This window comes from Electrona antarctica (assembly GCF_951216825.1).
Source record: "Electrona antarctica genome assembly, chromosome: 4".
NCBI classification, from domain to species: Eukaryota; Metazoa; Chordata; class Actinopteri; order Myctophiformes; family Myctophidae; genus Electrona; species Electrona antarctica.
Window position 1 is genome coordinate 1509242 of NC_136809.1, and position 19412 is coordinate 1528653.

The window sequence follows — 19412 nt, forward strand, 5'->3', positions numbered from 1 at the left end:
CACATACTGTCCACTATACCAAGACATCAGAGACACATACTGTCCACTATACCAAGACATCAGAGACACATACTGTCCACTATACCAAGACATCAGAGACACATACTGTCCACTATACCAAGACATCAGAGACACATACTGTCCACTATACCCAAGACATCAGAGACACATACTGTCCACTATACCAAGACACATACTGTCCACTATACCAAGACATCAGAGACACATACTGTCCACTATACCAAGACACATACTGTCCACTATACCAAGACATCAGAGACACATACTGTCCACTATACCAAGACACATACTGTCCACTATACCAAGACATCAGAGACACATACTGTCCACTATACCAAGACACATACTGTCCACTATACCAAGACATCAGAGACACATACTGTCCACTACACCAAGACATCAGAGACACATACTGTCTGTCCACTGTACCAAGACATCAGAGACACATACTGTCCACTACACCAATACATCAGAGACACATACTGTCTGTCCACTATACCAAGACATCAGACACATACTGTCCACTACACCAAGACATCAGAGACACATACTGTCCACTACACCAAGACATCAGAGACACATACTGTCCACTATACCAAGACATCAGAGACACATACTGTCCACTATACCAAGACATCAGAGACACATACTGTCCACTATACCAAGACATCAGAGACACATACAGTCCACATTCACACACGCTGTAAGAGCCATTATCCATCCATCCATCTTCAACCGCTTATCCGTAGTCGGGTCGCGGGGGCAACAGCTCCACCAGAGTGCTCCAGACTTCCCTCTCCAGAGCAACATCAGTGACTTCCTCCTGGGGGATTCCGAGACGTTCCAAGGCCAGTGAGTCGATGTATTTCCTCCAACTGCGCCTTGGTCTGCCCCGGGGTCTCCTCCCAGTGGGACGTGCGTCGAGGACCTCCCTAGGGAGGCGCCCGAAAGGCATCCTAACCAGATGCCCGAACCACCTCAGCTGACTCCTTTCCAGGCAAAGGAGCAGCGGTTCTACTCCGAGTCTCTCTCGTGTGACTGAACTTCTCACCCTATCTCTAAGGGAGATGCCAGCCACCCGTCGAAGAAAACTCATTTCGGCCGCTTGTATTCGCAACCTTATTCTTTCGGTCATGACCCACACTTCATGACCATAGGTGAGAGTAGGAACGAAGATTGCTCGGTAGACCGAGAGCTTCGCCTTCTGGCTCAACTGTCTTTTCGTCACAACAGTGCGGTACAGCGACTGCAGTACCACCCCTGCCGCTCCGATTCTCCGGCTGATCTCCTTCTCCGTCCTCCCCTCACTCGTGAACAAGACCACGAGATACTTGAACTCCTTCACCTGGGGTTGACTATGTTAATTGATGTCACAATGGGGCATGGTCAGGGTTGCCATGGTTACAGAGGGTATTTAGCCCTGTCCCTGATTAGGCACAGGTGTTGCTGACAGGCAGAGGCACACTGTTTTAAACTGTGTCTGTTAGGCTGGTGGTCTCTGTATGCGTTCATTGGCTGTTTATGTTTATTTCATTGTATTTAATTTCTAGACTGAAGTATAGGACTTTGGACTTTTAATAAATATGATTTAATACCAACTGAATGAGAACGTTTTGGACTTCAGTTCTTCTACACACACGTCTGAACATACTCCCTGGCCGTCACACACACACACACACACACACACACACACACACACACACACACACAGTGAGTTTGAAACTATGACCAGCGACAAAAAGAAGAAACGTCCATATCTATTGGGATACATACTACGTGTGCAATGTGCAACCACAGCAGCAAGATTTGTAAACTGTTGCAACAAAAGAAGGCTAGCCAATGGAATACAACCACCCTAAGGACTACTATCTGTACCCAGTAGATCCATAGACCTACTGCACATGTAAACAATGGAATACAACCACCCTAAGGACTACTATCTGTACCCAGTAGATCCCTAGACCTACTGCACATGTAAACAGAGCTGCTACCTTTAAACACATCTTAAATCTGAGGGGTTTTTGTTTGCTTTAAGAAAAAATGCTGAAATTTGTCCCAATGTGACTGAAAACAATTACAATTTGTTTCCAAAAAGCTTTATGCCCTTTATAACATGTATATAAACTGTATAACATGTATATAGCATGTTCTTCTTTTCACTGGTTGTGATGTGGTCTCTGCCATTCTCTTCAGATGGAGAGATTTATAAAATAATATATTAATATATTACAGTGTTTGGTAATTGATCACTTTCAACCTGTTGTCTTTGGGCATGATGTCATTATGCGATTTAGGCCTATAGGCTAAAACGTTTATAGGCCAAGATGCAGTGTGTAGTTTGGTGTTGTGTGTGTAACACACATACCTGCACTGTGTAGTTTGGTGTTGTGTGTAACACACATACCTGCAGTGTGTAGTTTGGTGTTGTGTGTGTAACACACATACCTGCATTGTGTAGATCAATGTCCAGATCAAAGTCAATGTCCAGCAGTTCGTTCTGTTTCTCCAGCAGAGTTTCTAGTGTCTCCATCTCTCTCTGGACGAGGCTGCACATCCACTCTGCGGCCACACTGAGGCGCTCCAACACAAACACTCTGACATCATCAAGCTTCTTCACACAACAAACATCAGCACCACGCTGCCGTTTGTCCAAAACACACAATATGTCCTCTCCCACCACTGACGTCATGTGTTCATGTATCTTCAGCCGTACAGACTCCATTGGACTCGTTTTACCTCCTTTAGGAGACATTTACACCAAACAGACTCTCTTCCAAACTACCGCTGTTTCCTTGGCTTCAACGCCGACAAATGGAACTCTTAGCTGGGCTGAATGAAGGAGGAAACACCGCTGGAGAGCCGAGATGGCTTCGGGTCGTCACAACATTGCAGTGGCACCGAAGAACCGACTTAATGTAATATAAACTCATATAATGTGTAAATGTTTCTGTTCCTACTTTAATATATAACGTGTATTAAATACACTAATAACTTATTGAATGTGTAAAATGTCCTCCATTGGACTCGTTTTACCTCCTTTAGGAGACATTTACACCAAAGCCAAGAAGTTGGCTCGAGTCTCTTCCAAACTACCGCTGTTTCCTTGGCTTCGACGCCGACAAATGGAGCTCGAAGCTGGGCCGAATGAGTGAGGAAACACCGCTGGAGAGCCGAGATGGCTTCAGTTGTTCGGCCCGTAACAACGTGTCAGTGAATGACGTCACGTTGAGCCGAAGCGCCTTAAATGGTGATGTCAAAGTGTAGTATGAACGGAGCGCTCTCTGTTCCTACTGGAATATATACTGATAGAAGGTGGAGAATGTCTCTTTTCTCTACATGAGGATCAACAACAATAAAGATTATCTCACATTCCGCCATTACGATGAAAAACAAAGACGGCGTTTTACTTCCGGGTCAACGTGTCACAGTCACACCGATCATGCGCAGCAAAGGTTGCAGGGAGACGCTGCTGCCACCTGGTGGAGGATGTGTGTAACTATTACTGAATACAAGGACGGTGATGATGATTGACATTCTTTATTTATAGGAATAATATGTGTCGTTTTGGAGGAGGTTCTAAACACAATAACACACTTTGACAACAACAACAAATAAAGATTAGACAACAAGACAGAAACTACAATTGATTGATTGAAATATCTATTAACAGTTTGCAGAATTACAGTACATTTCAAGCACAAACTCAATACAATATTTGTGGCAGCGGTGGCCGAACGGATAGCGGAGCGGTCTTGATACCGGAAGGTCGCCAGTTCGAATCAGCTGTCCGACACGTTAAAATTACCACCGCTGAAGTGCCCTTGAACAAGGCATTGAACCACTACGATGAAATGTGTTCTATGAGCAGGGCCTGGCTGGAAACAAGTTCTTGAGCTTAGCCCAGATACCCTGGGTAAATATAATAATCATTTCATTACAACGACTGTTAACTGTGAGTGGACGACCCAATTAAGCATTACACTTGTTTACAAGTTGGTTCAATGCATCAAAACATTTAGAGACGTACAAATAGACACTTCTATAATCTATATAGTCAAAGAACAGAACAGGAATTCATCATAAAAAAACAACCAAATGAACCAAACAATAACAAATAAGTGGTATAAGTGTGAGACAGAGAGGATATGTATTTTAAAATAAAATACTTCATATAATGAAGTCCCTTCATCATATCTGTATATAAATGGCATATCCTGCACATGGAATGATTGATGGATTGTTAATGAGATCAAATGTAGGATTGAAAGACTATAGAGATCTACTGATGTACATTATGACCATAATCCATAGACTATAGAGATCTACTGATGTGCATTATGACCATAATCCATAGACTATAGAGATCTACTGATGTACATTATGACCATAATCCATAGAGATCTACTGATGTACATTAAGACCATAATCCATAGACTATAGAGATCTACTGATGTACATTATGCACTTTTTCTGTTTGATGTTTTTGTTGTTGTGTATGTTCTTCAAATGTTTTTCTTCTTGTTAAACAAAATGTAATAAGTATAAGTATTAAGTATATAATGAGTAATAAGTATAAGCTACAAGCTTCTGCCTATACCTTTGTTAAAAGAAAAAAAATCACACCTGTGTGAAGTGAGGGGCGCTCTTATCATCATGCATCATCATGCCGTAAAATAGACACTATGATGTAAAATTGTCCTTTCATTGTCAATGGGAATTTAATGTTTGTGTAGGACGGAACTAATATATGGTTAATGATAATGTAACAATGGAATCTACCATATTATGTACTATTATTGTATTGTCCAAATATGGATGGACGAGATATGGCGAAATTGGGGAAAATACATGTGATCTAGACATGTGCTCTCATCGGAGAGAAAGAAGGAACTGTCATAGTATCACATTCCATGGGGCAATAAACAGGCTGCATGCAGGGGTTGGATGCAGCTTCCTTCCTGCTAGAGTGAGGGGTGTTTTACGACACCTACAGAGGAAGGGGGGCTGACTCACAAAGCACACACATATAATGGCAGGGGGGACAATGTGTGACCAAGTACCACTTTAATCCTGTCATAAGTGATCAATATGTGTTCTAGAGTCCATACTTAGATATTGGGTTACCAAACACCTTTATAATAATATCTAAGAGTCTACCGATTTAAGCTGGTCAGAGAGAGCCAGGCTTGCAGCACAAGGAGTGTGATGCAAGTTGGCTGACAGGCAAGGGCTTAGAACCGCCTGTCTCAGGCGGAGAAGGGGCTACTGGGCTTTTGATTGGCCGGGGAGGTGTCACCCATCCAGGGCCTGCAGCTGTATCATGTGTGTAAGCTAGCAGGGGGGTTAGATTGAAGGAGAACACCATGGAGAGCAGGAGGCGGGAGGCCAGTGGTAAATATAGATACAGATGTGCTTAATTAATATAATGTGTTGTGTGATGTTTAGATTATAACAATGTATGTATTTGTGCTTCTTGTTTGTCTCCCACGTAACTCAACAATCAGATTTAAAACCATAGGTATAACATAGGTACATCATAGGTTGTAGACTACCATAGGTGAACATAGGTTGGTAGTGTTGAGCTAAATAGTACCAAGATCATAGGAGCTGAACTCCTCACAGACAGATAGGAGAGGAACAGGCTATTAGGCAAAGATCCGGAGTACTGTATCCGTCCGGTGTCAGGGGGAGGGAGAAACAAACCAGTGTGTATGTTGTATGTGTTTATGTTGTATAATGAGCTAATAAAACCTTATAAAAGCACGTTGAGTTTGTAAAGAGAAGCGATTATTGGAACATTTAGTTTAGCCTATGCGTGTTATTTCTTTAGTAAATCTCGGCTGCTGCTGAGAGTTTGTCGGATACTCGGTCAATCTCCCGAAATCCGAACAATTATAATGTAACAATGGAAACAACACATGTCAACAGACAGACATATATATGAACATAAGATTTATTGCATGAATATTAATGAATATGACTTGGTAAATCCTGACCAATGAGGACACACACCGATGCTCATATTGTACTACCAGTAACCTATGAGCTGGAGAGAATAATGCAAGAGAAAATAAACATGAAATTCCATCGTGTTGAATAGAAAATAAGATCCATACACAAGATAAAACAAAAATACATCACAAGAAACTATTAATGTGTGTTTTATTCAGTCATGTTGATATTGTCAGATTATGTAATTCCTCTGCTTTTGCATCGTTGTCATCCTGGATTAGACCAACTGATCATATGTCTTAAACTAAAGGCTTTCCCCTGTATGGGTCCTCATGTGTGGTTTTAGATGACTCGTCTGAGTAAAGCATTTACCACAAACTGTACAAGAAAACGGCTTTTCACCTGTATGAGTCCTCATGTGTGTTTTTAGACGACTTGTGCTAACACAGCCTTTACCACATACTGTACAGGAGAAGGGCTTTTCACCTGTATGAGTCATCATGTGTATTTTTAGACTACCTGTCACAGTAAAGCCTTTACCACATACTGTACAAGAAAATGGCTTTTCACCTGTATGAGTCCTTATGTGTGTTTTTAGACGACTTGTGCTATCACAGCCTTTACCACATACTGTACAAGAGAAGGGCTTTTCACCTGTATGAGTCCTCATGTGACTTTTTAGACCATTCATTTGACTAAAGCCTTTACCACATACTGTACAAGTATATGGCTTTTCACCTGTATGAGTCCTCATGTGACTTTTTAGACCATTCATTAAACTAAAGCCTGTAGCACATACTGTACAAGTATATGGCTTTTCGCCTGTATGAGTCCTCATGTGTGTTTTTAGATGACTTGTGTTAAGACATCCTTTACCACATACTGTACAAGAGAAGGGCTTTTCGCCTGTATGAGTCATCATGTGTGTTTTTAGATGACTTGTTCTAACACAGCCTTTACCACATACTGTACAAGAGAAGGGCTTTTCACCTGTATGAGTCCTCGTGTGACTTTTTAGACCACTCGTTTGACTAAAGCCTGTACCACATACTGTACAAGTATAGGGCTTTTCGCCTGTATGAGTCCTCATGTGTGTTTTTAGATGACTTGTGTTAAGACAGCCTTTACCACATACTGTACAAGAGAAGGGTTTTTCGCCTGTATGAGTCCTCATGTGTGTTTTTAGATTACTTGTGCCTTTACCACATACTGTACAAGAGAAGGGCTTTTCGCCTGTATGAGTCATCATGTGTCTTTTTAGATGACTTGTGCTAACACAGCCTGTACCACATACTGTACAAGTATAGGGCTTTTCACCTGTATGAGTCATCATGTGTACTTTTACTTTAGCCTTTTCAACAAAGCCTTTACCACATACTGTACAGGAAAAGGGCTTTTCACCTGTATGAGTCATCATGTGTCTTTTTAGATTTTGTGTGCTAATGCAACCTTTACCACATACTGTGCAAGAAAAAGGCTTTTTGCCTGTATGACACATCATGTGTGTTTTTAGAGCACCCGTTTGAGTAAAGCCTTTACCACATAGTGTACACAAAAAGGGCTTTTCACCTGTATGAGACCTCATGTGTACTTTTACTTTAGCCTTTTCAACAAAGCCTTTACCACATACTGTACAAGAAAAGGGCTTTTCGCCTGTATGAATCCCCATGTGTTTTTTTAGATCAGCTGTGGTAACACAGCCTTTACCACATACTGTACAAGAAAATGGCTTTTCGCCGGTATGAGTCCTCATGTGTGTTTTTAGATCAGCTGTGGTAACACAGCCTTTACCACATACTGTACAAGAAAAGGGCCTTTCACCTGTATGAGTCCTCATGTGTATTTTTAGAGCAGCTGTGCCAACGCAACCTTTACCACAAACTCTACAAGAAAAGGGCTTTTCACCTGTATGATGCATCATGTGTATTTTTAGACTAGTCACGCCTTTACCACAAACTGTACAAGAGAAGGGCTTTTTACCTGTATGAGTCCTCATGTGTTTTTTTAGATTAGCTGTGGTAACACAGCTTTTACCACAAACTGTACAAGAAAATGGCTTTTCACCTGTATGAGTCATCATGTGTGTTCTTAGATGACTTGTGTTAACACAGCCTTTACCACATACTGTACACAAAAGGGGCTTTTCACCTGTATGAGTCATCATGTGTACTTTTAGATGACTCGTCTGAGTAAAGCCTTTACCACAAACTGTACACGGAAATGGCTTTTCACCTGTATGAGTCATCATGTGTGTTTTTAGATGACTTGTGCTAACACAGCCTTTACCACATACTGTACACAAAAGGGGCTTTTCCCCTGTATGAGTCCTCATGTGTACTTTTAGACTATCTGTCTGAGTAAAGCCTTTACCACAAACTGTACAAGTATAGGGCTTTTTGCCTGTATGAGCCCTCATGTGTAATTTTAGATGACCCGAATGATTAAAGCCTTTACCACAAAGTGTACAAGACCATGGCTTTTCACATGAAACTGACTTTGTACCTCTATGGGTCATCATGTGTGTTTTTAGATTACCCTTGTGTGCATAGCTTTTACCACAAACTGTACATGGAAATGGCTTTTCGCCTGTATGAGTCATCATGTGGCTTTTTAGATGACACGTCTGAGTAAAGCCTTTTCCACAAAGTGTACAAGACAATGGCTTTTCACATGTATGAGTCAACATGTGTAATTTTAGACCACCCGAATGACTAAAGCCTGTACCACAAACTGTACAAGAAAAGGGCTTTTCACCTGTATGAATACTCATGTGTCTTTTTAGACTTGCCGGAATGCTAAAGCTTTTACCACAAACTGTACAAGAAAGCGGCTTTTCACCTGTATGAGTCCTCATGTGTGTATTCAGATTACCTGTATGAGTAAAGCCTTTACCACAAACTGTACATGAAAATGGCTTTTGGCCTGTATGAGTCATCATGTGTATTTTTAGATGTTCCTTTCGATTAAACATTTTGCCACACTCTGTACAGCTAAAAGGTTTCTTCCCTGTATGACTCCTCATGTGCATTGTTAGACTACCCGAATATCTAAAGCCTTTACCACATAGTGTACAAGTACAGGGTTTTTCACCTGTATGAGTCATCATGTGTATTTTTAGACTAATCATATGACTAAAGCCTGTACCACATACTGTACAAGCAAAGGGCTTTTCACCTGTATGAATCCTCATGTGTGTGTTTAGATTTCCCTTGTGATTAAACATTTTGCCACACTCTGTACAGCTAAAAGGTTTCTTCCCTGTGTGACTCGTCATGGAGTCAGGTTGTTTGGATGATTCCAGGTCCTGGGACAGCTTGCGCTGTCCTCCTGTATGACTCCTCATGGAGTCAGGTTGTTTGGATGATTCCAGGTCCTGGGACAGCTTGCGCTGTCCTCCCACATGTTGTGTGTTTTGTGATTTCAGTGTGTTTAAAGCTGACTGATCACTGTCTTCAGTGTCAGATTCAGAACAGTGTGAAGAGAGGAGCTGCTCATCACTAGTTGGTTGTGATGTTCCACAGTCCTCTACATCAGCTTGTGTTTTCATGTGTTCAGTTGAGGTGCCAGCTACAGGCTCTGTCTCTCTGTTTTCATCATCATCATTATCTTCACTTTTCACTGCTAGTAATGTCAACGTTGACCCACCAGCCTCTTCTGGTCTTTGAAGTAGCTCCTCCTGTTCGTATTTAATCTGTGGAGGTTCTAGTTTCACCTGGACCAGACTGGAGCTCCTCTCCTCTTCAGGTGGAACCTCCTCTTTGCACACAGGGACGTGCAGAAAGTCTAGGAAAATAATACAATGTGTTACGACCCTCATGGCCTAGGGGCAAAGGCCTGCAACATATTCACTGTGTTACAACCCTCATGGCCTAGGGGCAAAGGCCTGCAACATATTCAATAAGAAGGACAACCAGATTAGCTTGTAGAGCGGCTATTTCCGGTGCATTTGGCACTTTAAGAACAGAGTTCTTCAGGCGTTTATATTTTGTCTTGCGTTGCTCGCTGAAAGCATCTGACCTACAAGCAAGCTCAGTGCATTGTGATGTCAGATCTATGGTCTTTATCTTTATCTAAGCTCAGTGCATTGTGATGAGACACACTGTGGACTTTATCTTTATCTAAGCTCAGTGCATTGTGATGACACACTGTGGACTTTATCTTTCGGCAGAGCAACACTGTCGTCAGAACTTCTTCAGTTCGGTCTCGACTGTCGTTTGAGATAATGCAACACAGTTGCAAGAACGAGACGGCATATTATGGCTTGTAGTATATTTATTATTTACACTAAAACGCCTCGTTTTGAATCATGTTGATATGGCGCTGCCTTCGCGTTATCGACATTTCCATGGTGTGGCGGCTGGGGGTGGGGGTTTGTGATGTTTCAAAAACCACTGCTTGCAAATTATGACTGTGCCGGCTAGCATTGATGAAGTTCCCAGTGCCACCATACGCCGCCGCCGCCCCACCCACACCCACACACACACACACACACACACACACACACACACACACACACACACACACAAAATAATTAAGTAGCCTGAAGAGGGAATCTTGAAAAAACAAGAAAGTGGTCGCACACGCTGATAGCCAAAGTGCCAATATTTTATTTAGGACGTAGCAGATTAAGGCATGAAACCAACATTTCGGCGGTTAAGCCTTCATCAGGGAATTAAATAAAATAATGGCATTTTGGCGATCAGTGCGTGCGGCCACTTTCTTGTTTTTTCAAGATTCTCTCTTCGGTTTATTGTCCCGTGGGCCGGCACAGCTGCAAGGACTTGGTGTGCGCGAGCATTTTTGTGCATAGCCTTTAGGTAGCCTACCACGCCCGGGCGACCAGGATTTTTCTTTCTTTTGTTTAATTTAAACCACAGTAAATAAAACACTACATACTTATCCTGTACAACTTCACTACAGGTTGCATCATCACATCAAACAGGCCACGTCTCTGGTCCATCTGTGGCTGTTCCTCTGACAACGTTGAATGTCTTTTGGAGACCATCTCTCTAGATACTCTCACCACAGGGAGCTCTCCGTGTGGTGATCTGTGGAAATCACCAGGAGAAAGACCCTTCAGTATACCACAAAATCAAATCAAACTATTGACCTGTTAACGATAGCCCATAAGTATTTGCGTTGTGTGTGTGTGTATAATTTCTTCTTGTTGTGTTGCCAGTTTTGCAAGTGAAACAAGTGGCCGCATCTATGAAAACAAGCACAAATGAAAATAACAGATCTGCAAACCCACAGAGACACATTGTGATGTTGTACATCTGTTATTTAAAGCAATATTGAGAATAAATTGAAATATTTTGAATATTTTTAAGATTTTAACAAAAATGCTACAAAATATTTTCAGATGGATGTCCGTGGACAATTACAAATTAATCTGGGGCTCCTTGACGTGAAGAAATGTGGGAACCACTGCTTTAAACGACATTAGGAAGCAAGCCCACAAGCAACTACTTTACACTTTAAAAACAAGCCCAAAAACAACCAGCAACTACCAATAATTTATTTACAAGTGAAAAACAAGTCAAAGGTCACTTATAATAAGCAGGCATGGCAGCACTGGTTGAAGGAAGTGAAGCACACACACAAGGGGCCAGTACCAGACACCAGGAGTACCAGTACAGGAGACCAGGAGTACCAGTACCAGGAACCAGGAGTACCAGTACCAGACACCAGGAGTACCAGTACAGGACACCAGGAGTACCAGTACCAGGAACCAGGAGTACCAGTACCAGACACCAGGAGTACCAGTACAGGACACCAGGAGTACCAGTACCAGACACCAGGAGTACCAGTACCAGACACCAGGAGTACCAGTACAGGACACCAGGAGTACCAGACACCAGGAGTACCAGACACCAGGAGTACCAGTACCAGACACCAGGAGTACCAGTACAGGACACCAGGAGTACCAGTACCAGACACCAGGAGTACCAGTACAGGACACCAGGAGTACCAGTACCAGACACCATGAGTACCAGTACCAGACACTAGGAGTACCAGTACCAGGCACTAGGAGTACCAGTACCAGACACCAGGAGTACCAGTACAGGACACCAGGAGTACCAGTACCAGACACCATGAGTACCAGTACCAGACACTAGGAGTACCAGTACCAGCCACTAGGAGTACCAGTACAGGACACCAGGAGTACCAGTACCAGACACCAGGAGTACCAGTACCAGACACCCAGACACCAGGAGTACCAGTACCAGACACCAGGAGTACCAGTACCAGACACCCAGACACCAGGAGTACCAGTACCAGACACCAGGAGTACCAGTACCAGACACCCAGACACCAGGAGTACCAGTACCAGACACCAGGAGTACCAGTACAGGACACCAGGAGTACCAGTACCAGACACCAGGAGTACCAGTACAGGACACCAGGAGTACCAGTACCAGACACCATGAGTACCAGTACCAGACACTAGGAGTACCAGTACCAGGCACTAGGAGTACCAGTACCAGACACCAGGAGTACCAGTACAGGACACCAGGAGTACCAGTACCAGACACCATGAGTACCAGTACCAGACACTAGGAGTACCAGTACCAGCCACTAGGAGTACCAGTACAGGACACCAGGAGTACCAGTACCAGACACCAGGAGTACCAGTACCAGACACCCAGACACCAGGAGTACCAGTACCAGACACCAGGAGTACCAGTACCAGACACCAGGGGTACCAGTGGTGTCATGGTGATTTTTTTCTTCCTGGTACCACGGAACGTAACGCGCATGCATCTGCGCAACGAGTATGCACACAGAACAGCCCATTGTTAAATAGTGTATGAGAGTTACAGACACACAAACACAAAAGTAGACTTTAAATAGTCAGACAAACATCTTGAATCTGTTCTTTGATGTTGGAGGCCTTCTAGCGGAGGCCCTACAGGCAAAAATCGTGCACTTTACGATAAATGTATGAAACTTGTCACAGTTAGAGCATACTGTACCATAAGGAACATTTCTGGCTATAGGGCCATCGCAGATTTGTCCCGTGGTGACCATGGCGGCCATTTGGAAAATGGTCGCCAAATGGCCGTTATTTTACAAATGCAGGTTCTAGACCACCTAGGATCTTGATTCTGAGTGAGTTTTCCCGCCTATCACTCAAACCTGCTGCCATCAACGCCACCCAGCGGTTCAAGTATCAAGTCCTAGTTCAAGCTTGAAGAGGCTCGCCTGGTGGCCGACGCTTACCTGAACTTCCACACGGCGTACTCAACGACAAGTTTGCACAGGCCGCATTACGGAAATAGTAAGTGAGTAATGAGCCAAAACATTGGTTGCCTCAGAAAATGGGCGGATATGCCACAGTTCTGCATGGTGCCGAATACGGAGCTGAGTGCAGAATACTGTCCATTCTGTGAGATTAACGAACTAATTATCCTTAGTCAGTGTACTAGAGAATCACGACAGAACAGATCACATAATGGATTAATAGGGAGCTGCACACGTTCTTGAAGTACTGTACTTGAAGCGTAAACTTCTCAAAGGCCGTACCATCGCCTCGACAGATGTCGGCTGCCTCCAGGACACTGGCTATTTTCCGTAACGCTAATTGGTGGGCCTGTGCAAACTTGTCGTTGAGTACGCCGTGTGGAAGTTCAGGTAAGCATCCAGCGGCGAGCTGGAAGGGGGTCTGGGTAAGAGTACACAGACTGGTGTTCTGACCTCACTGGGTACTGGTGACTCAGGGGCAGAGCTGGTTTGCAAGCTGGAAGGGGGTCTGATGAGGAGTACATGGAGTACGCCAGCTGATGTCCTGGGCTCACTTGACTCTCACATGTCACAGTTTGAAAACATGTACAGTCAGTACTACATCGATATTACACATTTTGATGGTTTGACTATTATCTAACATGTTGTAAATTGTACCACTGTATTCCTCATCCTTGAAAATTTATGATTAGTCACCAGAATAAAGATCTTAAGTTGTCTAGAACTTGAGTTATTGGTAAAATAACAGCAGGTTGGCGGCCATTTTGAAAAATGGCTGCAATGGTCACAGGACAAACCTAAACAGTACCACTGTATTCCTCATCCTTGAAAAGGTGGGATTAGTCACAAGAATCAAGATCCTAGGTGGTCTAGCATTAATTTTGTAAAATAACGGCCATTTGGAGATCATTTTCCAAATGGCCGCCATGGTCACCACGGGACAAATCTGCGATGGCCCTATGGCCAAAAATATTCCTTATGGCATGCTCTAACCGTGTGCCAAATTTCATACATTTATCGTAAAGTGCACGATTCCATCAAAATTCTGCCTGTAGGCCCTACAGTGTAGGGCCTCCGCTATTCTTGTGTGCAGAACACCACACAGCAGCAGCAGTAGCCTACTGGAGCCATAGCCTACTGCTGTAAGTGTGCATGCTTACCGTATAGCCTACTGGAGCCATAGCCTACTGCTGTAAGTGTGCATGCTTACCGTATAGCCTACTGGAGCCATAGCCTACTGCTGTAAGTGTGCATGCTTACCGTATAGCCTACTGGAGCCATAGCCTACTGCTGTAAGTGTGCATGCTTACCGTATAGCCTACTGGAGCCATAGCCTACTGCTGTAAGTGTGCATGCTTACCGTATAGCCTACTGGAGCCATAGTCTACTGCTGTAAGTGTGCATGCTTACCGTATAGCCTACTGGAGCCATAGTCTACTGCTGTAAGTGTGCATGCTTACCGTATAGCCTACTGGAGCCATAGTCTACTGCTGTAAGTGTGCATGCTTACCGTATAGCCTACTGGAGCCATAGCCTACTGCTGTAAGTGTGCATGCTTACCTTATAGGCTACTTTACGTAGGACTAAATGTGAACCGTCATAAGCAACCGTCATAAGCAACCCAATCGACGGGTTGCAATGACGTGTCCGTCCTAGCAAATCTTCAATGATACCAAACGAGAGTCTGTTTGTGCCGAATTCAAGGGTTTGATTGAAATTTGTATTGATATTGTAATACATTTTAAACGAAAGTAGGCCTACAGGTCAATACAAACACTGCTACGAGGATAAAATAAAACCAGAACAAGCACTGAGGCTGCTTGCTTTAGCTGCTTCCCTCTGGCCTTCGCCTAAAAGTTCCAGGGGCCAAAAGCAATAGGTATAAGTTCTCCTTCGTGCCTGTATCTATCCAGGCTCTAAATACCGATAGGAGGAGGAGGTAACTTGTCACCTGACTCGCTTGTAGGAATTCTTTAGACAACTGTTATGAATTTCAATGTTACACTGATACCTTGGACTGCCATCCTGTTATTGTTCTATGTGTACCATGTGCCTTTTCACTGTGTTTCTGTGTTTAATGTTACCTGCCTGTGTTATGCCTGCTGTAAACCAAATCGCCCCTCGGGGACAAACAAATAAATTAACCTGAACCTAAGGCTTGTTTACATCAGGGTCCTCCATTTTCAAATCATTTTCAAATCATCATTTTATTTTCAATTATTTTCGCTCCTATGCCACCAAAATGTGGAACGCCCTACCAACAGTCATTAAGATATGCAAATCCCTTGACTACTTCAAAACCGCTCTCAAGGGGCACCTACGGAAGGCTGCAATTCGAAACTGGCCCCCATAAAATATGAATCCCCACCGCCCACCTTTGTTTCTCCTCACTGTATGTTTCTTTTCCCTTTTTACCTCCTTTATGATGAATTCCTGTTCTGTTCTTTGTCTATATAGAAGTGTCTATTTGTACGTCTCTAAATATTTTGATGAATTGAACATGGTGGACCCTCTTGTAAACAAATGTAATGCTTAATTGGGTCGTCCACTCCCAGTTAACAGTCTTTGTATTGAGTTTGTGCTTGAAATGTACTGTAATTCTGCAAACTGTTAATAAATATTTCAATCAATCACGGTTACCGTCTCCCTACCCAAATGCAGAAACGGTAAACAACAAGGGTCCCAAAAAGGACTAAAACGGTATAGACCATAATAACTCTATGGGCTAGACTTAGCTCTGGTCTAAACGGTATAGACCATAATAACTATGGGCTAGACTTAGCTCTGGTCTAAACAGTATAGACCATAATAACTATGGGCTAGACTTAGCTCTGGTCCAAACGGTATAGACCATAATAACTATGAGCTAGACTTAGCTCTGGTCTAAACAGTATAGACCATAATAACTATGGGCTAGACTTAGCTCTGGTCTAAACAGTATAGACCATAATAACTATGAGCTAGACTTAGCTCTGGTCTAAACAGTATAGACCATAATAACTATGGGCTAGACTTAGCTCTGGTCCAAACAGTATAGACCATAATAACTATGAGCTAGACTTAGCTCTGGTCTAAACGGTATAGACCATAATAACTCTATGGGCTAGACTTAGCTCTGGTCTAAACGGTATAGACCATAATAACTCTATGGGCTAGACTTAGCTCTGGTCCAAACGGTATAGACCATAATAACTATGGGCTAGACTTAGCTCTGGTCTAAACGGTATAGACCATAATAACTCTATGGGCTAGACTTAGCTCTGGTCCAAACGGTATAGACCATAATAACTATGAGCTAGACTTAGCTCTGGTCCAAACGGTATAGACCATAATAACTCTATGGGCTAGACTTAGCTCTGGTCCAAACGGTATAGACCATAATAACTATGAGCTAGACTTAGCTCTGGTCCAAACGGTATAGACCATAATAACTCTATGAGCTAGACTTAGCTCTGGTCCAAACGGTATAGACCATAATAACTATGGGCTAGACTTAGCTCTGGTCCAAACGGTATAGACCATAATAACTATGAGCTAGACTTAGCTCTGGTCCAAACAGTATAGACCATAATAACTCTATGGGCTAGACTTAGCTCTGGTCCAAACGGTATAGACCATAATAACTATGAGCTAGACTTAGCTCTGGTCCAAACGGTATAGACCATAATAACTATGAGCTAGACTTAGCTCTGGTCGATATAGCCTAAAAAATGCACTTTACTGCACGTGCATTAGGCTATATCGACCAAAGCTAGTCTAGACTTTATATAGCTCTGGTCCATAGCCCTAATGCTAATTCTATGCAGGGCAGAATTAGCATTAGGCTATGGACCAGGACCTCATGTGAGTTTGTGGTGTTTAACACACGTATACATACCTGCAGTCAGTGTAGATCCATGGTGTCCAAATCAACATCAATGTCCAACACTTTATGAGACGTTTTCACCGAGATACTACAGTTACGACGTATAATTCTACAGTTATATTATCGGTTAATATGGCGACGACCACGCTGACCAACCGTCCTTCAGGGAAGAAAAGAAAATCTCGCCTCTGGCGCGACCAGAAAACAAGGATAAGGGCACTGTTTTTTTGGCGCCTCTAAGGGCACTGTTTTTTTTGCAAATCTAAGCTAGCAAATATAAGACTTCCGGTGGACGATCTCTTCAAAATAAGAGTACCCTCTAGAGTATTGAAAAAAAGATAAATTTGCACATTAAAACGATAAATTAAGCATTTAAACGATGCTATAGGTCACACATAATGTTTCTGTGTAAAGATAAGTAATTCAAAAGTTATCTAAATGGATAAATGCTATTCACTGGAGAGCAAGGACTTTATAAAGTGGATGCTGGACAAAAATCCCTACGCACGCGTCCGGGGAGACCTCCTCTACAACACCACACCGTCCGCTAAGCAGCAGAGGTGTAAAACAAACATTGGCACCAGGTCAGAGGTCAAAAATGTCCCATTTCCAGACTACATTGGACTAAAGTGGACACTGGACAAAAATCCCTGCTATGTTTCGACTAGTGTGACATACGCACGCGTCCGGGGAGACCTCCTCTACAACACCACACCGTCCGCTAAGCAGCAGAGGTGTAAAACAAAAATTGGCACCAGGTCAGAGGTCAGAGGTGTAAAATAAAACTCAACAAAACATGTTGAGCTTGTAGATCGGCTATTTTTGCCACGACAGTATATGCAATGTGGCCCTCTGGAGTGATTGTGGAAATATAGTGGCCCTCTCCATAGCATCAAAGTTATAAAAGAATAAAAGAATACAGACAAGGCTTTGAAAGTTACAAAAAAATACCTTTTAATTAATCATTGCTAATATAACAGTGTACACTTTCAATGGAAAGAAAAAGGCATACAGTTTGCTTACGGTGTTTCTCATTCACTGTTGCACAGAAGAAGAAAAATTCCACAACGCCTGTATGACAAATGATTGAGGCCAACTTATACTTAATTTTAGTGCCGTCACAAATAGGAATTTCGATTACACCAGATGGTTCTACATGCTTGCGGCTCACCGCCCCACGATCAGTAACAAGCGACAGAGAAAGAGTAATGAAAGCAGGAGTCATTCCAACATATTTGTCGCTTCATAGCAGAATCACATGCTGTACATGCGTCTGGACTTGCATGATTGAGTGTTCGAAAAGAGAATTGAGGGACTCTCTTTTCTGTGACAGCGGTAATGCAAACATATTAGTCATAGAAGAATTGCTTTCAACTGTCCGGGCACATGTGTGGACTGTGTGGACACCACACACACTCAACCAGACTACTAGTTTGTGTATAAAATCTAATGGGTCATTGTGCATTCCTAAGGCCAAGTCTGGGATGCTATTCACTAGTTGTTGAGTGACACCACAGATTGTTTTGCAATCAAATGTGTGACCTGGATTTTGAAAAAACGTTTGAATGAGAGCTGCTAAATTCCCCGGCATAGATGACAACTGAACCATCGAAGTAGGCGTCAATGGTTTCAATTTATCTTGTACTACTTGTAGATGCAGTATAGATTGTAGAGTTACATTTAGCCAACAATTATTTTCATTATTTGCAAACCTGCATATACTATTGCAAATTCCTGTCTCTGTGCCTCTGATTTGTGGCTTTGTTTTGTCTGGCACACTTGCTGAGCTTTGATTTTGTAAGAACATCTTTGAATGTGGGGATGGCCGGTGTTGATAAGAGCCCCTAAGTTGTTTTGGCAATTTTCGTTTTTTGTTCCAATTTTCTACAGGTGCTGGGCTTACGCACTGTACCTGTGTTGTTCTGTATGCTGCTTTGTCACATAAATCTATGGCTGACTGGTTGTAAAATAAGCGCATGTGCTGTACACATTTGTCCAGTCTGTGTTTCTCATTTCGTAAAAGCAACAATTTACAATTTAGGCATTTAGCAGACGCTCCTAATCCAGAGCGACTTACATTAGGCAGGAACAAAAGTATGGGAATACATCACATATATAAAATGCATTTATCAAGAAACATGCGTAAGCTAAGAACGTAACTAGAACATATCTATATAATGACACTATACATATTAACTATACATATATACTATACTATGCTATACATATGTACTATGATGTGCTATGACTATATACAATGCAATTATTGTGCTGTCTACATGACATGCTATAAGTCTGTTTCAAATGCTATCTAAGTCTAAAAAGTGCT

The 19412-nt window shown here is 42.6% G+C and overlaps 1 protein-coding gene and 1 long non-coding RNA gene across 2 annotated transcripts in view; both read right to left on the bottom strand.

Annotated features, from left to right (window-relative positions):
* LOC306922147 (uncharacterized protein) overlaps positions 1-2900 on the bottom strand; it is a gene marked incomplete at its 3' end in the record, with an annotated part of 91143 nt that extends 88243 nt beyond the window's left edge. Inside the window, exon 1 of the mRNA XM_079499542.1 lies at positions 2467-2900. Within this exon, the coding sequence (XP_079355668.1) occupies positions 2467-2773 (307 nt within the window). The 5' untranslated portion in view covers positions 2774-2900. The remainder of the gene's footprint in view (positions 1-2466) is intronic.
* Positions 2901-9550: 6650 nt separating this feature from the next.
* LOC306922576 lies at positions 9551-17206 on the bottom strand. The gene is made up of 3 exons (XR_013789943.1): positions 17096-17206; positions 10870-11021; positions 9551-9756 (listed from the first exon to the last, which is right to left on the bottom strand). It is a non-coding gene; the product is annotated as an uncharacterized lncRNA (long non-coding RNA).
* Between the last annotated feature and the right edge of the window lie 2206 nt (positions 17207-19412).